Source organism: Calidris pugnax, unplaced genomic scaffold (assembly GCF_001431845.1).
Source record: "Calidris pugnax isolate Ruff unplaced genomic scaffold, ASM143184v1 scaffold407, whole genome shotgun sequence".
Classification (NCBI taxonomy): domain Eukaryota; kingdom Metazoa; phylum Chordata; class Aves; order Charadriiformes; family Scolopacidae; genus Calidris; species Calidris pugnax.
Window position 1 is genome coordinate 1281924 of NW_015091179.1, and position 19129 is coordinate 1301052.

Below are 19129 nucleotides of genomic sequence, written 5' to 3' on the forward strand. Positions count from 1 at the left end.
ATTGTGATAAGATGATGATAATGTTGAACTCCTACAGCAATAGTATAACAGTTAAATTGAAGTGTACATCATATTTTAAATCAAGATAAATTATATTCTTTATTTTTGGGATTTTTAAGGATTCTATTTTTTGCAAGTATTTGAAAGTTTTCTGAATAATGATGCATGTTTCCAGGAGAAATAATCCTTGGAAGAAAACTTTTTTGGTGACAGTTGCATGTTGGTTGAAGAAATGATAATGTCACATACAGATTTGTGAGCGGTTTATATTCTGTTTTCTCTTCAGGACACTCTGCAGATCATATAGTCACCTGCCTGACAAGAGACAGTTACAACACTCACACCTTCATACAGCAGCTTATGGCAGTTTTGTCACTGCTTGCACGCACACCTTCACCTGAACCAGTAGATAAAGACTTCTACTCTGAATTTGGGAGTAAAAACACAGGTGAGTGGTCTTATCTACATGCCGTGAGTTATTTAGCGTCATACTTAAAACATCATCTAAAGTGTACAGATCACAAACTTTTGAGGGAAATTTATGCATCAGTTTTCTCCTATTTGATACTTTAACCAGATTCCCTCATTTCAATTATTTCACGTGTGCCTTAGCTGAACAGAATTGATAAATGTAAAGTCTTGCACATGTGAAGCTATTGATGGCTTCTTGAGTCCAGAAGAAACTGCACTTCCTATACAGTATTTTTGGATGTGTACTAGTGTAGCTCCCACTGCAAGTTTCAGCCTAACAAGTGAAGACTTGTAAGTCAAAAAACAGTAAAGATAACTAAGTCTGAAGGCTACGTTATTCCTCAGTCAAATAAAAGAATCCTGTCATTCCTGAGAATGGAGTAAAGTGAAAAGTAGACTTTTTTTAAGGTGTTAGGTTCAATTCCAATATCAGGTGAAACGTTTTTGTTTAGAATTCTGAAGCCAGTTGAAGGCATGAACTAAAATGTTTTCCTGAAGAATAGTTGTTACTGTTTTAAGGAGAAGCTGCATAAGCTCAGAAAGTGCAAGGTTTGATGGAGAGTCAATCGATTTATGTGGAAAAAGCAGGCACGCTTACTTCAAGCTTTGCTATGTTGTATTTTGGCACTTAGAGGAAGTAGGGGACTGCAGTTTCACCTCCTGCCACTCCAGAATATAGCATGTAGCAGAGGAATGTGCTTATCCAGTAGGGAAATAAAAGCAATTTGTGCAGAGTCTTTTTTTTCTTCTTTTATTGTTCTAATTTCTGCTTTTTCACTCTGCTTAGAAGCAGGGACTTTGTGTTTGGTGGTCTGATAATGCTTTCAGTGGGTTCAAAACTGAGGAGTGGGAAGGAGGTAGAGGAGGTCATCTGGTAGGGAGGTGGATAATCTCTGATATAAGAATCCAGCTGTATTTCCTTTAACCTCTTCTGCCATTGTCCTGAACTAAATATGTGGTTAAAATCTGCTGAAAAGTATGTTGGTAATGCAAGAGATACTCCAGTAGAGATCTGCAATCTATATAAAATTATTCCAGTATTGTACACAAGTACAACCATATTTGAATAGATACAAAACCTGAATTGTTCCAGCTGCAGCCAAATGTCAAAGGTTGTTGCTTATCCTATTGCATTAAGAAAGTATTGCATAATACTAAATGGAAGTATAATAATGCATGTTTCTTGCAGGAAAAATGGAAAATTATGAACTGATTCACTCCAGCAGAGTAAAATTTATTTATCCAAATGAAGAAGAAATTGGGGACCTTGCTTTTCTAGTGGCAGAGAAGATGGATGGTTTGACTAATCTTCAGTCCCTCAACATCCTTCTGTATGTGTTGGCATTTCAAGTAAATCATGTTGAAGGATCTGCCCAAGACACTAGTTCGCTTCAACCTAAAACACTTATATTAACGAGCTCTGATTTGTTTCTCTTTGATGAGGATTATATCAGTTACCCACTACCTGAATTTGCGAAGGAACCACCAAAGAGAGATAAGTATCAGCTTGTAGATGGAAGACGAATTCGGGATTTAGATAGAGTACTGATGGGTTATCAGACATATCCACAGGCCCTTACATTTGTGTTTGATGACGTTCAGAATCAGGATCTGATGCAGAATTTAACACTGGATCACTTTGGAGAAACTGATAGTGCTCCAAAGGGAAGTGCTAAACAAGAAGGCAGCAGGAACAGAGAGATCCAGTGGTACATCTTTATCCCAAGTGCAGAAAGCAGGGAGAAATTAATTTCATTGCTTGCGAGACAGTGGGAGATCTTGTGTGGTAGGGAGCTGCCTTTGGAACTCACTGGGTAATTATTGCACAGCTAAGTGATTTCAGTGTCTCTTATAAGGTAAAGCACAGTGTTTAAATAAATTGCACCTGTCAAGTTCTGTTTTTTTAATAAGGAGCTGGCCTGGACTTCCTTGTTTCCCTAGCGCACTGAACATTTAATAGTACATAGAAATACTCTGAAGTGTTAACTGGGGACTGAACTTCTTGTAAAGTCTATTTTTTATGCAATAGTATATAGTGAAAAAAGTCATGAGACATCCTGGGAAACTGTATGGAAAAATTAAGGAGTCAACACTAGATATGCTGTCGTCTAGGGCTGTTAAGGTTTCTGCTATTTTTCTGTATATATCAGTCTTGCTGTTCTATATAAATTCTAATGTGTAAATAAGGGTAAATGCTTGTGTATGTTCAAGTGCAATGTTCTTTGTATGAGAAGTATTTTGGGTATGCTGCTAATGCTTATTATTTAATGATCTTACAGTTTTACATATGTTTTCCTTTGAAGCCAAATGTAATTATTTGCTGCCAATCATGAATTTACCAGTAAAATTTGAGCCACAAGCAGGTGACATTTTCATATTAAATTAGTTTCAAAGGCATTCTTTCTCCTTGTCCTAGGATAAAGAAGAATTGCCTGTTAAAGGTTCACTCAGTATCATCTTGAAAGTGGAAATACCTGACGTGGTATATGAGCATTTTGCCAGCAAATAATGAGTTTGTATCTCTGAACACAAAGTCTTTCTTTTGCCTATTTTGTCAATACAAATAAAGTGTAATTTGACAGTTTTCTTTTGGCCTTGTCTTTATTTGTTTATCTTGTGTTTGCAGGATACAGTATCAGCAGTACATATGTTCCTAGAGTGTATTGTAAGGTATGAAATATGCAGCAAGACGAAAGAAGAAAACAATTTATTCTACTATAGCAAGTTTGTACTGGTCCAGAAACAGAGCTGAGTCATGGAAACTGAGGATCTGCAGCTTCTAAACACAATTTAAGGAGGATCTATTTCAAGTACTTCTGCTTTATAACATGTTAAGGAATTGCTTTCCAAGCTTTCATTTTTAACTTAAATATTACCATGCCCAACAAATTTTAGCCTACCCCATTAGAGTAAAATCCCTACTCTCTACTGTGAAGACAAATACTGAGGCTTTGAAAAAGACTGTTCTTTGTCCACTGGGATTAAGAAGGGAGGGACTGTTTTGATACGTACGTGCCAGCTGATGTTGCTTAAAACTGATGCTCCTTAAAAAAAAAACTAGAAAATTTGAGGTTGGAAGAGAACTCTGGGGGTCCAACAGTCAAGCTCAGAACAGGGCAAACTTCAAGCAGATTGCTCAGAGCCTGGACCAAACAAGTTCTGAGTTTTCTCTGAGAATATCAAGTCCACAGTAGCACTGGGAATGTGGTGAATCCATGGCATACTTTTCCATGCTGATGGGAAGCTTGGCTGTGCTCTTTGTGCTCCAGATGCCAGGAATGTTGCGGTCAGTGCAAGAATGACAGACACAGGCAAAGTCAAATTGTATTGCAGGATGCAGTGGAGTTCCCTAAGCAACTGAGGAGGTGAGGAGTATTGCTTGAGTGCTTATGTGTTTTACAGTTTAGCAGAGGAAAGCTACCCCCTCTCAAGCTTAAACCAAACTGAACAATTAAGGTAGGTACAGTAGGCTCTTGGGGAAACCTAAATTTTCCAGTGCTTCGGATTCCCTGAAATCTCAAGGATGCTTATATTAGGTAGGAAAAAAACTAACTTCTTAAATAAAAATCCTAGGGATAAACTAATTAAAAGCTTAGGGCTTCATTAGTTCTTTTCAAAGTAACTTTGGTAACCACTTATTTGTAATTCTTGTAGGTAACACTTTTGAGTTGCTACAGGCTCCTCATAGTCTGATCGGCAAGTATTTGAGAAATTATCACATGAGCAGATTTATGGTATACTTTATGGTTTAAGTGAATGCAAAGGGAATCTGTAATGAGTGCTATGGAACTGCCTAGTATTTTAGTCAACATGAATAGACACCTGTGCTCTCATACTAGGGGTCATACTTGTTTCTGGACAAGTTAACCCTGTTTCCATCTTATTTGCAAGATGGATGCTTTGTGCATGAGACAGACTCGAGTTCTGTTTCTGAGCATCCTATGTAAAGCCCAACTGTTCAAATATATTTTAATACACTAGCGCATATCATAGAACTATGTATTAGAATAAACAAGAATAATCCTCTGTTTGTTACATAGGCTGAGCAACCAGGGTCTCTCTCTTCAGATTTCATTGCAGCAAGAACACAGCTGTGATTAAACTTGAAATTCTTTTAAGTCTACAGATGTTTAAAATACTAAATCTATCCCTTTGATTAGATAATTAATCCAGGAATGATTCGCTCTCCAGGTACCATTTACCCTTGAGATCTTGGTAAACACTAAAGACGTTTTAAGATGAACAAAATGTTCAATAATTCATTGGATACATACTGCAGTATTTCTTAATTCTATTAAGTATCTCACCTATGGTGGTATCAGAATTGTTTATTTTCACGGCATTTTTGTCAGCAAATAATCTTTTATACTCTGCTGGGGAAAGCATTGACTACGCAAAGTAAAGTGTCTTCCCTGACACTTTAGCTTTGGTTCATTTTCACTTGGAAAAAAACAAAATTGACCCAACCAAACCCAAAACAAGGAATCTTCCTCTCTCCTGCCACTAGATACCTGACTGCCTGCTCTTTTGCCCATGTTAAAACCTGCTGGAGCTACAGTACTTTGTGAGTGCAATTTTCTGTTCATTTAAGTGCAATGTTAAGCTGAAAAATTTTTACTGACATTCCTCGGCACTAGCCTGTTGGCTTTATTGTCTGATTCTAATGTAATCTTTTGTTTCTAAATTTAGAGATTTATTTAAATGAGTTTTTCTTGAAAATGCACAATCCTCCATCTTGAACTCTGAGTTTTCTGATTTTCCCTTCATAAAGATTTCTCAGAGCTTTCCACAATTAGTTTCTACAGAAAGGTCTGTGAAATGAATTAGCTTTGTAAGTGGTTGTGGTCACATAAATCAGCCTCGAGTTCTTCCTCTGTTTTTTTTAAAAGTGTGCTACAAAGCCCTGCATGAATATTTCTGTTTCTTTAGTAATCCTCTATAATAAAATCTTTAACAGCTTCTAACCCTTGTTCAACTTTAAGACAATAAGAAAGTAGCTAAAGTTATGACCAGATGCATGTGTTGGTGGCAGGTGGGAAGATGTTTTTCAGGAAAGTACCTTCTAAAAGATCTTGGATTTCCATAGTCTGGCTCTGCAGCTGTTGTAGATGTGCATCACCCTAGGAAGACCCATGCAATCATTTATGTTCAGTGTCATCTGCTGAGGATCTGGTCAACAGTTTTAAAATTTCCCTTGTTTTACAATTGAAAAATTGTAAATGAATCTCATTAGGAAGGAAAGTAAATGAGGTGCTGACCTGACCCAAACTGTTTTCTTTGCAAGAAGAAATGACAGTGTGACCTGCATCCTGTCTGTCCTGTGTCCATTCCCCTGCTGCTTTTACAGCACTCTGTGATCTGCCTGGCTCTAATGTACCAAACAGTGATGTATTTACATCAGCCCCTTTGACTTGTCTTCCTGTCCTTGTCAGCTTTGATAAGGTGTTTCTTTTAAAAAAACAAAACAAAACCATCAAATATTGCAAAATGCTGCTGCTTCTTGCTTGAATGTCTCTGATCAAAAAGTTTTCTTCTGTGGTATTAAGCTTCAAACATACCAAAACTTAGGTGGAGAAGCAGCAACACAAGGAGAAGCATGAAGTTGTGGTTTAGAGCAAACAGACTGCAAATTTCTATTTCCTTCTGTCTTCTGGATAATGAAAGGCATTTGGTAACTTGGAAATCTAAAAATTGATGTGGAAAAAGGGGGGACTGTGAAACTCATTACACCAGGAAGGTGCTAAAGAAAAACTGTGACCAACACTGGAATAAATCCACCTAAATAGATGCACTAAGCCCTAGTGCTTCAGGCTTTAAGGTCTATGAGAGGGAATGGTGAGAACTCCCAGTGTCTCCGAAATTGTTGAAAATGCTGACAGTTGGATCACAGCTTTCATCTCCGTCATGCTCTTCCCAGGCAGGTGCTTCAGTGCAATCCTTGGCAAACTGTTGGCTCCAGATTTAGACAAGTAGGTCCTTTCTATCCCTTATAGATGACAGTACCTGAAGGATAAGCAGTACCACCACGGGAATACACGCTGCCTTTAGTCATGCTCGTGTGAGCAGGTTATGAGCTTGTCTGTTTGTTCAGACATCGAATTCATATTGAATATCTCTGGGGAATTTAGTGCCTGACTCTCCCAGTACAATCCCAGAGCATTGCTTAATAAATGAGAAAGGTACAAAAGTAAAACCAAGAGATGGGAATATGTAGCTGGCTTTCACTCCAGGAACATGTGTATAAAGGAACTGGGAGTCAATAGCAATAAATAGGCTGGGAATTACAGCACTTCTGTACTGACATCTGTACTGCTGCCCTTCTAGGTTTTGAACTAACAGGATGTGAGCAGTTTCGATAATTTCTTCCTGAATCACACGACAACATTGTACTCGGGCAGCTCTACCTGTCTGCTTGGAATGGGAGCATTGCATGTGTGACAGAGAGAGATAAACAGGCTCTGATTTACTGTGCAACCCTTCTAGTTTTTTTAAGTTTATCAGCAAACTTTAAAATTCCTTTCTTTCCAATTTGCCAAGAGAAAGGAAAAAACCAAAAAAGTAGGATCGTGTACTACTCTCTTCGCCAAGAGCCTCAGGGATGTGTTCAGTAAGTGTGGTACAGCTGGCCTTATTCCTACAAATCAGCAATTCTGGCTTGGTCAGTTTGATCCTTTCCTAGTACCTCTTCAGACTTACTGTCTTTATACACAGTTATAATTCAGAGTGAGGAAACTATGTTCTTTCCCAGGAGAGTCCCATTTCTCGCTATGGATGTAACTGAATGGTGAGCTCCCACAGAATCTGTGTACATAGACTGGATGGCAAATCATTTGTCTTGACTGTAATTTCTGTAAAGATTGCTGAAACAAAAGATTTCAATAGCAGGAAATTGCCCAAGCTAGCCAGGGCTGCGTGCACTTCACAGAGAAGGGCTGGTGACCCAGCATTTTAAAATGCAGCATGTGACACAGGCAGGGAGGCTGGAAGGGTTTGTAGCTGTTTCCTTTTGGCTTTACCCAGGCAACATTTATTTTTCCTGTGGAACAGGTTTGGTAGTTTTCACCAGCAGTTTTTCAATTCTGAATGTTCATATGTTCACAGAAACAATGCCAGGTCTTAGATAAGTTACTTTAGAGGACCCAACCTATCATTGATGCATAAAGCAAAAAGACTGTGAGTGAGGAAAAAACCTTCGGTGCTGCTGCTTGCCAACAATCTGCTGATGATTTGGGAGACTGAGACTACAAGGTAAATCACTAGTGTCCTGCAGAATTTGTCTTTGTCAGGGCCAGAAGTTGAAGATGATTCTTCCAAGACCCACATCTGTGACTTTAACTGTTAAACGAGCTTTCTTCTGCCGTGTGGCAGAAGACACTTGACTGATAAGTCAACCTCCACATTTTCCAAAACAAACAAAAGCCCACGTGCTAAACCTCACCAGTAAACACGCTGGCAGACAGTTGACAGCTCCTATTGTATGTTTTAAAATGGTATTTGCACAATGCTGTTTCAATCAAACATTGGCTAGGATGTGAATGAAACCCTTCTACCCTGCCTGCACAGGGCCAGTTGCCTGCTCTGTCATGAGATCCTTACAAGTCTTGCCTATGAATTTTCTCTTTGATGAAGAGGGTTTTTTCCCCTAGTTTTCCTGTCTCATACATTCCTTTAATTGCTAGTGACATAGCAAGTCCTCTGGCTTATTGCACTAGTGGATATTTTCTCTGTAAATTCTGGGCAGTTTAGAAGCAATCAGATGTTGAGGTGTCTGACAGATCTCAGGATCTTGCTTTGTGGGACTTTGGGGGATTGAAATGCTTTGTGCACATGCCTATGTATATGAGCTGGTCTTGTGCAGAAATGAGGGAGGGAACTGTTTGCATTTTTTTTATCGACAATTGTGAAGGCTGTTGGAAAACTGGAATAAAAAAATTGATCCAATGCATTTTGCCTCCAAGGCATAAGCTTTTTATTGATGTGGTCCATGAGAAAATCCATCCATCTGCCTGGGAGGACTCCATCTATTAGAAGAGAATAGGAGCAGTGTAAGTGGAGCAGTAATATGTGTTTATTTTGCCCAGCTTTGCTCCCTGTCCTGTTTCCATGCCAGTAATTGCCATCTTCAGTGATACTGCCAACCGGAGTGCCACTGCGAGCACGTTTGCATCATTACGCTGTGCACTGAGCATTATTAATGGCTCTTGGCCACGCATTAATTTGGAGGCAATTGGTGCTTCACCTTCTTTCTAATTCCCAGAACCACGCAGATCCGAAGCTGATGCAGGTTTTGGTGTTCCAGATCCAGCAGCAGCAGCGATCAGCAAAGTAAGTTTCCGTTCTCTCAGAGCAGTTCATATGCAATGGCTGAAACATGCTGCCTGTGCCTCTTGGTCAGGAAAGCAGCATCTGATGACAGATGACCTTTTGATTTTTCAGTTGATGCTCTGCTGCTATACAATGGCACTTCGCAGTGTTTGCATTTTCTGCCTGTATGTTGCTGTTGTATTACTTGCCTTTAAATGAGGTATGGTCAGATAAGAAAGGGGGCTGTGAACCTTTTGATGTGGCTGTGAATCTGATTTATTTAATTCAGACAGGAATTTTCACTAAGTCTTTCTCTCCCTTCCCTTCCTAGTTTCCTTGCAGTAGGTCAGATACAGCGATGACAAGCAGCAGTAGAAAGCCTTGGAATCAGTCTTTATGTGTCCTTTGTCCCCTGTACCATTTTCAGTGTTGAGCCATTTAGAAGCCAGTCTGAAGATTCATTAAAAGATGCCCACACCCTCTTCAAGTGCCTCAGGATAAGCTATATTCACCTTAGAAGCTTATCAGCTATCTGTGGATGGCAACTTAATCCCTATATGATATAACTAGCTCTTGGAAAACCTCCCAACAGCACTCAACATCCTTCTAGACCGCCTTTTGTAGCTGTGTATGCCTAACAGGTAGCATGGAGCAGAGCAGCAGTCTCATTCTTCTGTTTAAGTGGCCAGTCTAGTAGGTAAAGAAAGTATCGTCCAGCTTCCCTAATAATGTCCCCCTCTACAAGAATGTCCCTATTGTCCATTTGCGACTTTGCCATCCCACCAGAACCGGTCTGAGCTCTGTTGTCTGTCTCATTTCACAGATCTGCAGGGTACCAAATGGTTTCCAGAGCTGGGTGAACCCTCTGACCTTGACAGAGTGGCCATCTGTTGGGAAACGGTGGTCCCAGGGCTACAGTTGCCCTGTAAGGGGACCAGTGGGCTGAGTTATCAGGTTGAGTTGTGGGCTGGTACTTCTGACATGGGTTGCAGTGGATGGTTGTGTGCCTTATCTGCTTCCTGTTAGTGCAGGATATATAATAGTGCTTGCTGTTCGTCATGCTGTCTGTCGCTGTAGGATGGAGGAAGAGGTAAAGCACAATTAACAGCACTAGTAAGTACAGCATTTCTTATGTACTTTATATATTTACATGTATGTCTTGGAGGTGGGTTAAAAAATATTAATGCTCTCAATTATTTATGTAAACACAAGAGTAGCTGCCTGTCCTGGCTTCATTTAGGCACCTTCATGTAGTACTAATGGCTCAAAAGTGGAAAGATCCCTCCTTGCTCAGTAGGATTTGTTACTAACAGAAGCAGTCTTTAGACTGCTCACTACAGTGGGTTGTCTTGGCGTCTTAGGGAGACAAAGTCCATGTAAAAATCTGTCAATAATCAATCTTGGTTGTTTGTAATTTTCAAAAGGAGAAATTCAATTGCAGACCATACCTCAGGCTAGCATGTGTTTTTGTAATCCCATTTTGGGACTTTCCTATTCTGAGTGCTACCAAAGTGCTGCTTGGATTCATCAAGCTGTTTCAGCAGAGTGTTTGGAAAATGATGTATTTTGCCACTGCTTCCATAGCACCTGCAAAATGTGATGCTTTTCTTGCTGAGAAACTCAAATACTTTAAATAAATACCAAAGCCTGCCCAAAATGCTTGCTTGATTGATAGAATGTGCTTACGTTATTGCTCTGAAGCGCAGCATGTCACTCACATTGCTTGTTTGTGCATACTTTGGGATAGACAAACCTTCTCTTTGAGCTGTTGTAGACACTTTAACATCAGTGGTAAAAGGAAATTAACTTAACCTTCATGAATTCGTGGTATTTAAGTCTGCCCATTGGATTTGCCTTCAGTTAAGCACACAGTTAACCTCTTTTCATTCCAATTAGCTGAAAACTAAGGATTTCCTTCCTTCTGTTTTGAACTGATATGTAAGAGGAAATCCGTAGATGTTCCTGTTTTGAGTAAACCTTTTACTAAGGAGTTCTGTTTGTGCATTTAAAAAAAGAGTAGAAAGAAAGAAAAACGTGGTATTGATTCAGATGTAGTGCTAGAAGTAGCGGATCCACTTCTGAGGGCTTTGCAGCCAAAGAGCCGAGTGCGAAAATGCTCTCTCCCTGTTTACTTTTAACCTCTGGTTTGTCTTGGATCTGATTCTTAGTAGGCGGTCTTATCTTACAGAAATTGCAGCCTCTATCACCACCCCTTTTGTGGAAAGGGTCCTGCCTGTAAAAGCATGAAAATGCATCCTCCTGGGTTGCTGTTTTTCTTCTTGGCAGCATGTTTCACTCCCACAGCTGACTGCCAGAGTCAGAAGGTAAGTCTGTGAGTCTTTCTTTAAATGTTCATTGAACAAGTCTTCATATTTGGACAGTTGCATGTTATGAAATAGTCCTCCCCAAAACTCCTTTTTTCACTAACGTTTTTAGGTGCAGAATAAAATCCATAATGAAACTTTAGTACTATAAGGTATCTTCTCTGCATAGGTGTGGATATTTGTGTAGTCTAAACTGAGGAACTAAAAATAAGGTTGAAGGGAGCTGCTTGAGTTTTAGATCAGATTAAATTTATATTTATGTTCAACACTGAGCATGATAGTAGCAATATGAAAGGAATATAATCAGCATCTTTGTCTGACACTGTATTCAGTACGTGTGATGGGAGCTTAGCATTTGGCAGGACAGGTCCATAAGTTTCCCAGAAGAATTTTATAAAAAGTTTTTTTAAATCTCATCAAACAGGGTAAATACCTCCGGCTCCTCAGTGAGGTGTGTAATACTTTCCATTTTGTTTCAGTTTTGTTGATTTTTTTTTTTTAAATTCCTTTATCTTCATCCTCGTGTTTAGCAGCAGGAAGGATGTATGGAAGGATGTATGATGCCTTTGTTGATCTAATCTGGCTCCACGGTGAGGCATCCCATTTTCTTTAGGCTAGAATTCACACTAATTCATACTATTTTGTCTTCTGCCATCACCCTTCTTGTGTCCTGCTGTTGGAGGAATAAGCTAGCCTACAAAATCAGAAGTTGTGTGGGGCATTTGGAAATCTTATTCCCTGGGGATCCAGGCTATGGAAGGGTTGTCTTGTCTTGAATGACAAAGAGGGGAGTGGACAGACCTGTGCTAAGAAAGGTGCCTGTGAGTCTGAAAGACTTAATTTGGAAAAAGCCAGAGTACTGAAAAGGTGCTTCAGTGTCAGAACTTTGGATGGAAGCTTTTGTAGAGACCCTTTCATAAAAGCACCATAAATGCCAAATAAGCATACAAATAAGGTAAGAACCTCATGAACATTTGGGCTTGTAGGTTAATTAAGGTGACTTGTGCCCAAACATGGTTTGAAGAAGTGTCTCTGCTGGTGTTTGTTGTTTATCTGGAGGCATGGGTTCCAGGCGGATGGGTTGCAGTATAGTAGTGCATTTAGAGGCATGGGCTCACACCTTCATCTGGTGTAAGTGGAAATGTTGGTCTCTTGACTTTGAGACACTGTGTTGATTTCTGTAATCACGGGTCTTTGTCTTGGTGCAAAACAGTTAAAATACCGGGTAATGAGTACCCGCTCATACACAAGTGAAATGTTCTGTATCGCCTCTGGAGCAGTTTGTTTAATCCAGGTAAAATAGAGAAAAGAAAAAAGAGAAGGAACATTTGAAAGGATATAATGGGCAGTAGGGGAAAAAAGGGGTCTAAGGAAAATCTTCTCCAATAGTTTAGGACAGCCACTGGATTTGATTGCAATAGAAGTGCTGTGATTCCACAAGAGGCCTCCATTGGCTTGCAGGACCCTTGCAGGGACCATCAAGAGAGAAAAGAGAGATTTTTTTGCTAGCTTTTTCTCAGTGATGTTACCTCCCGGCTCTGATTTGACGGCTCAAACATGACAGCAAATCTTTTAACCTGACTTGTTTTTTGTATGCCTCTTGGTACGGGCTGGGGAAGCTACAGCAGCTTTGAGCCGTGAAAGTTTTTCTGCTGGAAGATGGCCAGCCCTGGGCTGTGCTGGAGGAGGAATGGGACGGAGGTGGGAAGTGAAGGGAGTGCTCTCTGCATCCCTGTGCCTCCGGTGCTCTGCAGCTGAGATGGTGGGAAACACCTAGAGCAACAGTATGTCTTGTGTTACATGATCTCTGAGCTTGATATTTCATTCTCAGGCTGAGAAGTGTCTTCCTTGGACCAATGCAAAGGGTTTGTGCATCCAGGAGCCACTGGTCTGTTCAGCTAAAGTGTTACTGAGAACTTCTTGGGGAGGTGCATGGCTATAATGACTCCATCATGTGTCTATGGCTCTGTTTTGTAAAGGGCAAATGCACTGGAAACCTGGTGATTCATTAGATAATGAATGTTTCCAGAACTGGCTCCCAGGATTGTTGGAGCCAAACACTGACGTCCAAATGTGTTTTTCTTTCTTCCTTGAGGTTTAGCTGTGCAGAAGGATTTGTGTTATGGTTTGAGAGGAAAAGATAAAGGGTGAAAATGAGAGGAATTAAACTAGCCCTTAAAAAAAAAAAAACAAAAAACAACAAAACCAAAAAACTTCCCAGCTTATTCTCTTGAGGTGGAGTAAGAGAAACATGAGCACTTGAGAAGTCAGGGACATCTCTGTCAGAGAGCAAGGAGAAAAGGAAACACCGCAGCATCCAGAAGCTCGGATATGTCTCAGCTGAACACAGAGGGCAGTGGCTGCTCATGCACATGAATGTGTTTGAGTGCAAGGAGAGAGCATAGTCCAGCCCTGGCAAGACACGGCTCAGTTTTGGACAGAGGCACCCTGGCTCTTGATTTCTTTCAGGTACAGCTAGAAGTCTCCTGCTTTAAAAGCCTCCTTAAATTTTGGAGCAGTTTGAGAGCACCACTCTTACTTTCCTGCTGCTTTGTACCCAAAGTGTGGTACGGTCCAAGCTCACAACATCATCTGATCAGAACAGTGACTGTTTTTACCTCCTTTCCTTGGCATAGCCACTGCCCACCTCACTGACTCTGAGCCTGCAGGGCAGTGTTGCTGCATCACAAGGAGAGACATTGCCTCTCGCTGCTTCCTCTCCACCTTCTTCAAACTTAGAAACTGCAGTCACAAAGGAGCCCAAGGGAGCAGTGCATCATTGTTTCCAGGAGCCACCTCTGACTCAAACTCCTGTCTATCTTTCATCCTCTCCAAAATTCGAGTATCCAGACTGTTTCATTTATGGGCCTTGATTCCTTTTTCTGCTTTCCTAAGAAGCAAAACACTCCAGAAAATACTGCTTCATCAGTTCTGTCACTCAAATAAGAAGGGATTTTATTTTTTTTTTATTATTTCCACACAGCTATTTTCTTCCTCTTTCCTTCTGCCTGTTGCTGACACAAGCATATTTCCTTATAAAAAGGGGAAGATCTTACTGGAAAGCTGCCTAAAACTCATGAAGTGTTCCAGGAAGGTAGGGTAGGGGGGATTCCACAATAACTGTCTTGTCTTGGAAGCCTACAAGTAATTAAGATGCCAACAAGGAGGAGTGACAGCCCTTCTCCTCTCCTAGCATCCATCTCCATTTAGAAATGGAGCCACATTGATGAAGGAAAGAGAAGGAAAATGGAATAATATGTGAATAATGGCATCTTCCTCCACCGCCATGGCAGAGAACACATTTAATGGCCCAACTGTGTCTGACAGCCAGCTCCTGATGCCTGGAAGTACAGATGAAGTAGAAGATTGGAAAATTTTATTAGTGTTTTGTGCTCTGCTGTTTGTGTGCTCTTTTTCATACAAATAGAGAGCTCAGACACCTGATAAAGGTTTGTGGGGTAATTCTGACAACATTAAGATCATAATTCATGGGAAGGTGTCCACTGCTGTGTTTCTTCCTTGGGAATCTTCCAGTTCCTCTTTCTGAAGCACTCTCTAAGTGAAGGTTAAAGGTGGGATTTGATGGGACAGGAAAGGCAGAAAAGGTACTGTTCTGACAGAACCTAGTGCCTGCCTTCAGCTGGCTCCTTTCAAAAGCCATTTTTTAATCTGGAGTCCTAATTTACACTTGAATCAGCTAGTTTTGACCTGTTTACAATGCAAGGAAGGGAGTCCTTAACATAACAGGTTCCTTGGGGATTTTGCCACCAAAGGAAGTGGAGGTTACTGTACAGTAAGGAAAGCCCCAGATGCAGAACTAGAAATCAACATCTATGTGATGGGTCACCACAAACAAAGGAATCACTTTCTTCATTGGGCAGCATTCTTGCATGGATGGTCACAAAAGATGGATCCGTGAAGATGAGATAAAGCTCAACAACTCCAGGCAGAGGGAATGTGAGTGTGAGTCAGGAAACTGTTCCAGGGAGATGTCCCTGCAGACCTGGGACTTGAGGGTTATCTCTCAGGAGGTTTTCTTGACAAGAGTCTGCTAGCTATCATCTGGGAGGGCCTTCCTGAGCTGTTGATAACTGATGGGAAGCCATGGGCTTCCTCCCTTGCCTTAAGGCAAATGTGTGCGTTTGGGCTTAAGTTCAGAGGAAGCAAAACTGCGATTGCTGATGGGAATCAGAAACAGAGAGTTCTGGGCACAGAAGGTCTGCTGTATTAACATTGTTCAGGATTGGTTTAAAAAATCCCAGTTCAAGGCCTCCTCCCAAAATTTGATCTAATGTTTTTATTTTTAGAAAATACAGTGCCTGTAGAGGCTCAGTTAAGGTAAGCTGTGTAGTTGTGGTTTTTTTTTTTTCCAGTTGGTGACCTTTTGAGATGAACACAGCTTGTAGCTCCCAGCTTTTCTCTGCCATCATCACTGGCAAACATTGTCTGTCTTTAAAGTAGTCAATGATGTTTCCGTGCAGTGGCTTGACTCCAAGAGTTTAGGAATACAAGGAAACCCTTTTGGGGTAAACTCATGAGCTTTAATGACAAGCTGGCATATGATGATGATTATTTGCTCTGAGCCTGTATGTTTTTCAGCAACTCTGGCTGTGTTTCCTTAGGAGAAGCAGAGTTAGTGTGGGTACAGGGGTGCAGAAGAGCTCTGTGAGGAACCACTAAATTCATCTGGTTGTGTGGAAAGACTTAGGCTGAATTTGTCGCCAGCCACGTGAATTCACCAATCCTGAAGCCTGACCTTCTTGCCAGTGTTTATGGGGTCCTTGTCACCTAGAGTCACCTTTCCTTTTAATCCACCCCCCTCCCATCTCAAAGACAGTTGCTGTGAGAAATATTTGTACGAGCAGCTCCTGGGCTCTGTGAAATAAACTGAACTAATGCGTTCGGTTCTTCAGACCCATGAAATGGCAATGAACCCACCAGTAAACTGGATTGTATCAATGGCATGGAAAACAAAAATGCTGTGTTGCACTTTAATTCAGTGTCTTCTGGCAAGGGTTATTAATTTGGGGTTTGTCCTCACATACCACTACCAAATGTTTGTAAAAGATCAGCTTAAATTAACAGTGCACGCTTATGATTACTTTAGAAATGGTTAGAATTTTTGCTGCAAGGCGTAGGGGGAAGAAAAGATAGCTGTGATCTGCCCTATTGCCTTCTAGCTGAGATCCAAGCAGAGCAGCACACAGCAGCAGGGCGTGATGTCTTAGCCCATGTAAGTGTGTGGTATAACCTCCCAGCAGCTGCACTGGTCACTGCCCTCCCCAGTGGTATTTGAAGAATGGTGCAATGTTAATAAAGATATTAAAGGTTGGCAAGATGAGTGGCTAGGATAACATTTTAATTTTGGGCTTATTTCCACTTTGTTTTTCCTTTTTAAGTTAAAATCCATGCGATGCAATATCAAGACGATGTTTACCTTGAATACAGCGTGTATTGCTTGTGCTGCAGCACCTAAAGCGTTGTGTCCAAGAGGCTGGTTAAAGACCACCCAAGGATTAGGAGTGAGGGACTGCAGGTAAGGCCTGTTTCCTAACTGTGTTAAGGTTTTGGTTCAGCCCTGCTTTGCAAGGACTAGTGTCTGTGCCTCCAGGAAAGCACACATGTGTTTCCTGAGCTCTAAAGATCTGAGGATTTTCGCTTTCAGATGCATAAAAATGGATTTATGGCCCCTATTATTGTTGCTTTTGTCTCCTTGCAAACCCCATGGACTTTTTGCTGGGCATAAGGTTCCATATACACAGAACAAATAACATGATAATTGCTTCTAACTTGCCCTAAACAGCCTGAGTTTGTTAATCCTGCTGTAGCAACTTCACAGAGGTCTGTCTAGCATAGAAACCTGTTTCAGATACAGAATCCCATAGTGGATTATTAAGAAAATAATATAAATGATAATTCCCCTTGTGTATCCTCCCAGCTTCCAGCAATAATCCTCTGAACTTTTTACCTTCCTACTTTGCTTTATGACAATTGCTTGTTCATGTGTTCCTTGCTCTTATTCTGTTGAGCTTGGGTCTAATAGGAAAAGGATGAAGGAAAACTGAATTTATCAGGAAGCTTTTAAAAAATGAAACACTATAGATTATTGTTTGCATATCTATTCAGTAATGAATGTTAACAGTTAATATGTAGCTTCATTGTCTACTGTTTTCTGTGATCGCTGTTCTGTCGAAATACTTTAAAAATAGCTCTAGCAGTTTTGCAGTTTATAGCAGTTTTTGCACAGAGGCACATAGCAGTCAGATTGAAGCCAAAGCGGCAGTGCTATTGAGACAATTTCCAAGTTCCTTTTGGGAAGGATGTTGTGCCAAAAATAAAACGAAGTGTAAGAATAATGTGAGTGTATGCAGCTTTTCTGAGTGTTATCTGCTCTTATAGTGGTTATTGGACAGACCCAGGAATGGTTCTGTACTGCTTACGTGCAGAACAAGAGATGCTGCCATCAAGGGCTTACCCTGTGTGTAGAGGTGGTGGATGAGGGGTTGAAAAGAAGATGCTTCTTTTGAGGATTTAAGGGATTTGTCCAATATTGCCTAGAGAATCTGTGAGTAACACAGCTATTAAATGCAAATTTCCAGCATCCCAATCTGGAATCTTTAGTGCAAGGCAGAAAGGGACAAGTCCTGCAAGGAGACTTCGTTCTTTCAAGGTTATTTTAGGTGCGAAGTTGAATGTAGAGTTCCCCTGGAGATCCTAACTTTGTTTCTGTGCTCTCTAACCCTCCAGCATCCAAGGTTTCTGTCCTGATGCCCTCAGACTGCCCAAGGTCCTGCCTCATATCCAGTCTCTGGCACATTTCTTGTAACCAATGTTGAGGCTCAAATCAATGGGTGTCCTTAGAGAAGCCATAAGGCCAGTGCAAACTCTTGTGTGCACGAATGGCGAAGGAAATGAGTGCCCTTCCTTCCATTCAGGGTTCAATGCAGTGTGATTGACCCTGCAGCAGGCGTGTGGTATGTTTGTGCTGTAATCATGAATCTTGGATTATTCTTTTTAAGATACACTGTCAACTTAGGAGAGAATACCATTTCCCAGCCAGGGTGCTATCACATATGTAGGAAAGAAATTGAGGAGAAAAAGTGCTGTCCAGGATTCTGGGGTACGGAGTGCTACGGTAAGTGTTTAGTCTTTTTCATCTCTAGCTGTTTAATAAGTCAAACCAGTTTTAATAGGAGGCATTAAATATGCATTGAGGTGATTAATTTTCATTATTCCTCAAACATTCGCAAGGTCTCCATTATCTTTCTGGAAGGCTTAGAATATAATGGGGAAGGAATCTCTGCTTCAGATGAGTTGAATCCTCTTACATTTAACACATAACACAACCTCCTTTGGAGGAACTTCCTTTTGTCTCTTCTTTAAAAATAAGCTTTTGGAAAGGGTTGTTTTTGTTCCTCTTTAAGAAAGTTTCCAAAGGAAGAGGAAGATATTTCTTTCTGATGTCCCTCTAGTCTGCAGTGTGTATGCCACGTGTGCTCCTGCATAGTCTGGAGTTAGTCAGCCCTTCAGCCACAGAAAATAGTTAGCAATTCCAATCCAAGGTGAAAATAAGGCTCCCAAAACTCCCACTCAGGTTTATGTCATATAATAAGAATTTGTTTTGCCTTGTCTCAAAATTCCAAAAGCAAGACCTACTAAGCTAAACACTTCTTATATGATTGACTGATTGCTGGAATATGGAAAGACATGCTCCAGTCCTCCAGAAAATTGGTGGTCATTTTAGAGCATGAGTCTGTTTTCACAGAGAAGAGGTTTGAATAAGCAATTGCCTTTGTCAGAAGAATCGCGTATCTAAAACTTTCAGAAATAGTCCCCAGAATTTGGAGGTACCCAACTCCAAAGATGTGTGGACCGTGTTTGTCTCAGCACGTTCCCAGCTTTTCATGAAGTCAGGGAAAGCTGAAAATGCTCAGTATCTTTGCAAAGCAGGCTCCCACCTGTCTGGAGTTTCAGAACTGCCCTCAGATGTTTGATACCACCTCTCACAGATGCTAGCATCAGTCGCTCAA

The 19129-nt window shown here is 40.8% G+C and overlaps 2 protein-coding genes across 2 annotated transcripts in view; both read left to right on the forward strand.

The window, feature by feature from the left end:
* NISCH (nischarin) overlaps positions 1-3056 on the forward strand; it is a 47997-nt gene extending 44941 nt beyond the window's left edge. The window contains 3 exon segments of the mRNA XM_014959446.1: positions 287-448; positions 1661-2188; positions 2191-3056. Coding sequence (XP_014814932.1) covers positions 287-448; positions 1661-2188; positions 2191-2261 — 761 coding nt within the window. The 3' untranslated portion in view covers positions 2262-3056.
* Positions 3057-10803: 7747 nt separating this feature from the next.
* Positions 10804-19129, forward strand: part of STAB1 (stabilin 1) — a 58778-nt gene continuing 50452 nt past the window's right edge. The window contains exons 1-3 of the mRNA XM_014959408.1: positions 10804-11099; positions 16499-16635; positions 18119-18234. Coding sequence (XP_014814894.1) covers positions 11019-11099; positions 16499-16635; positions 18119-18234 — 334 coding nt within the window. The 5' untranslated portion in view covers positions 10804-11018. The remainder of the gene's footprint in view (positions 11100-16498; positions 16636-18118; positions 18235-19129) is intronic.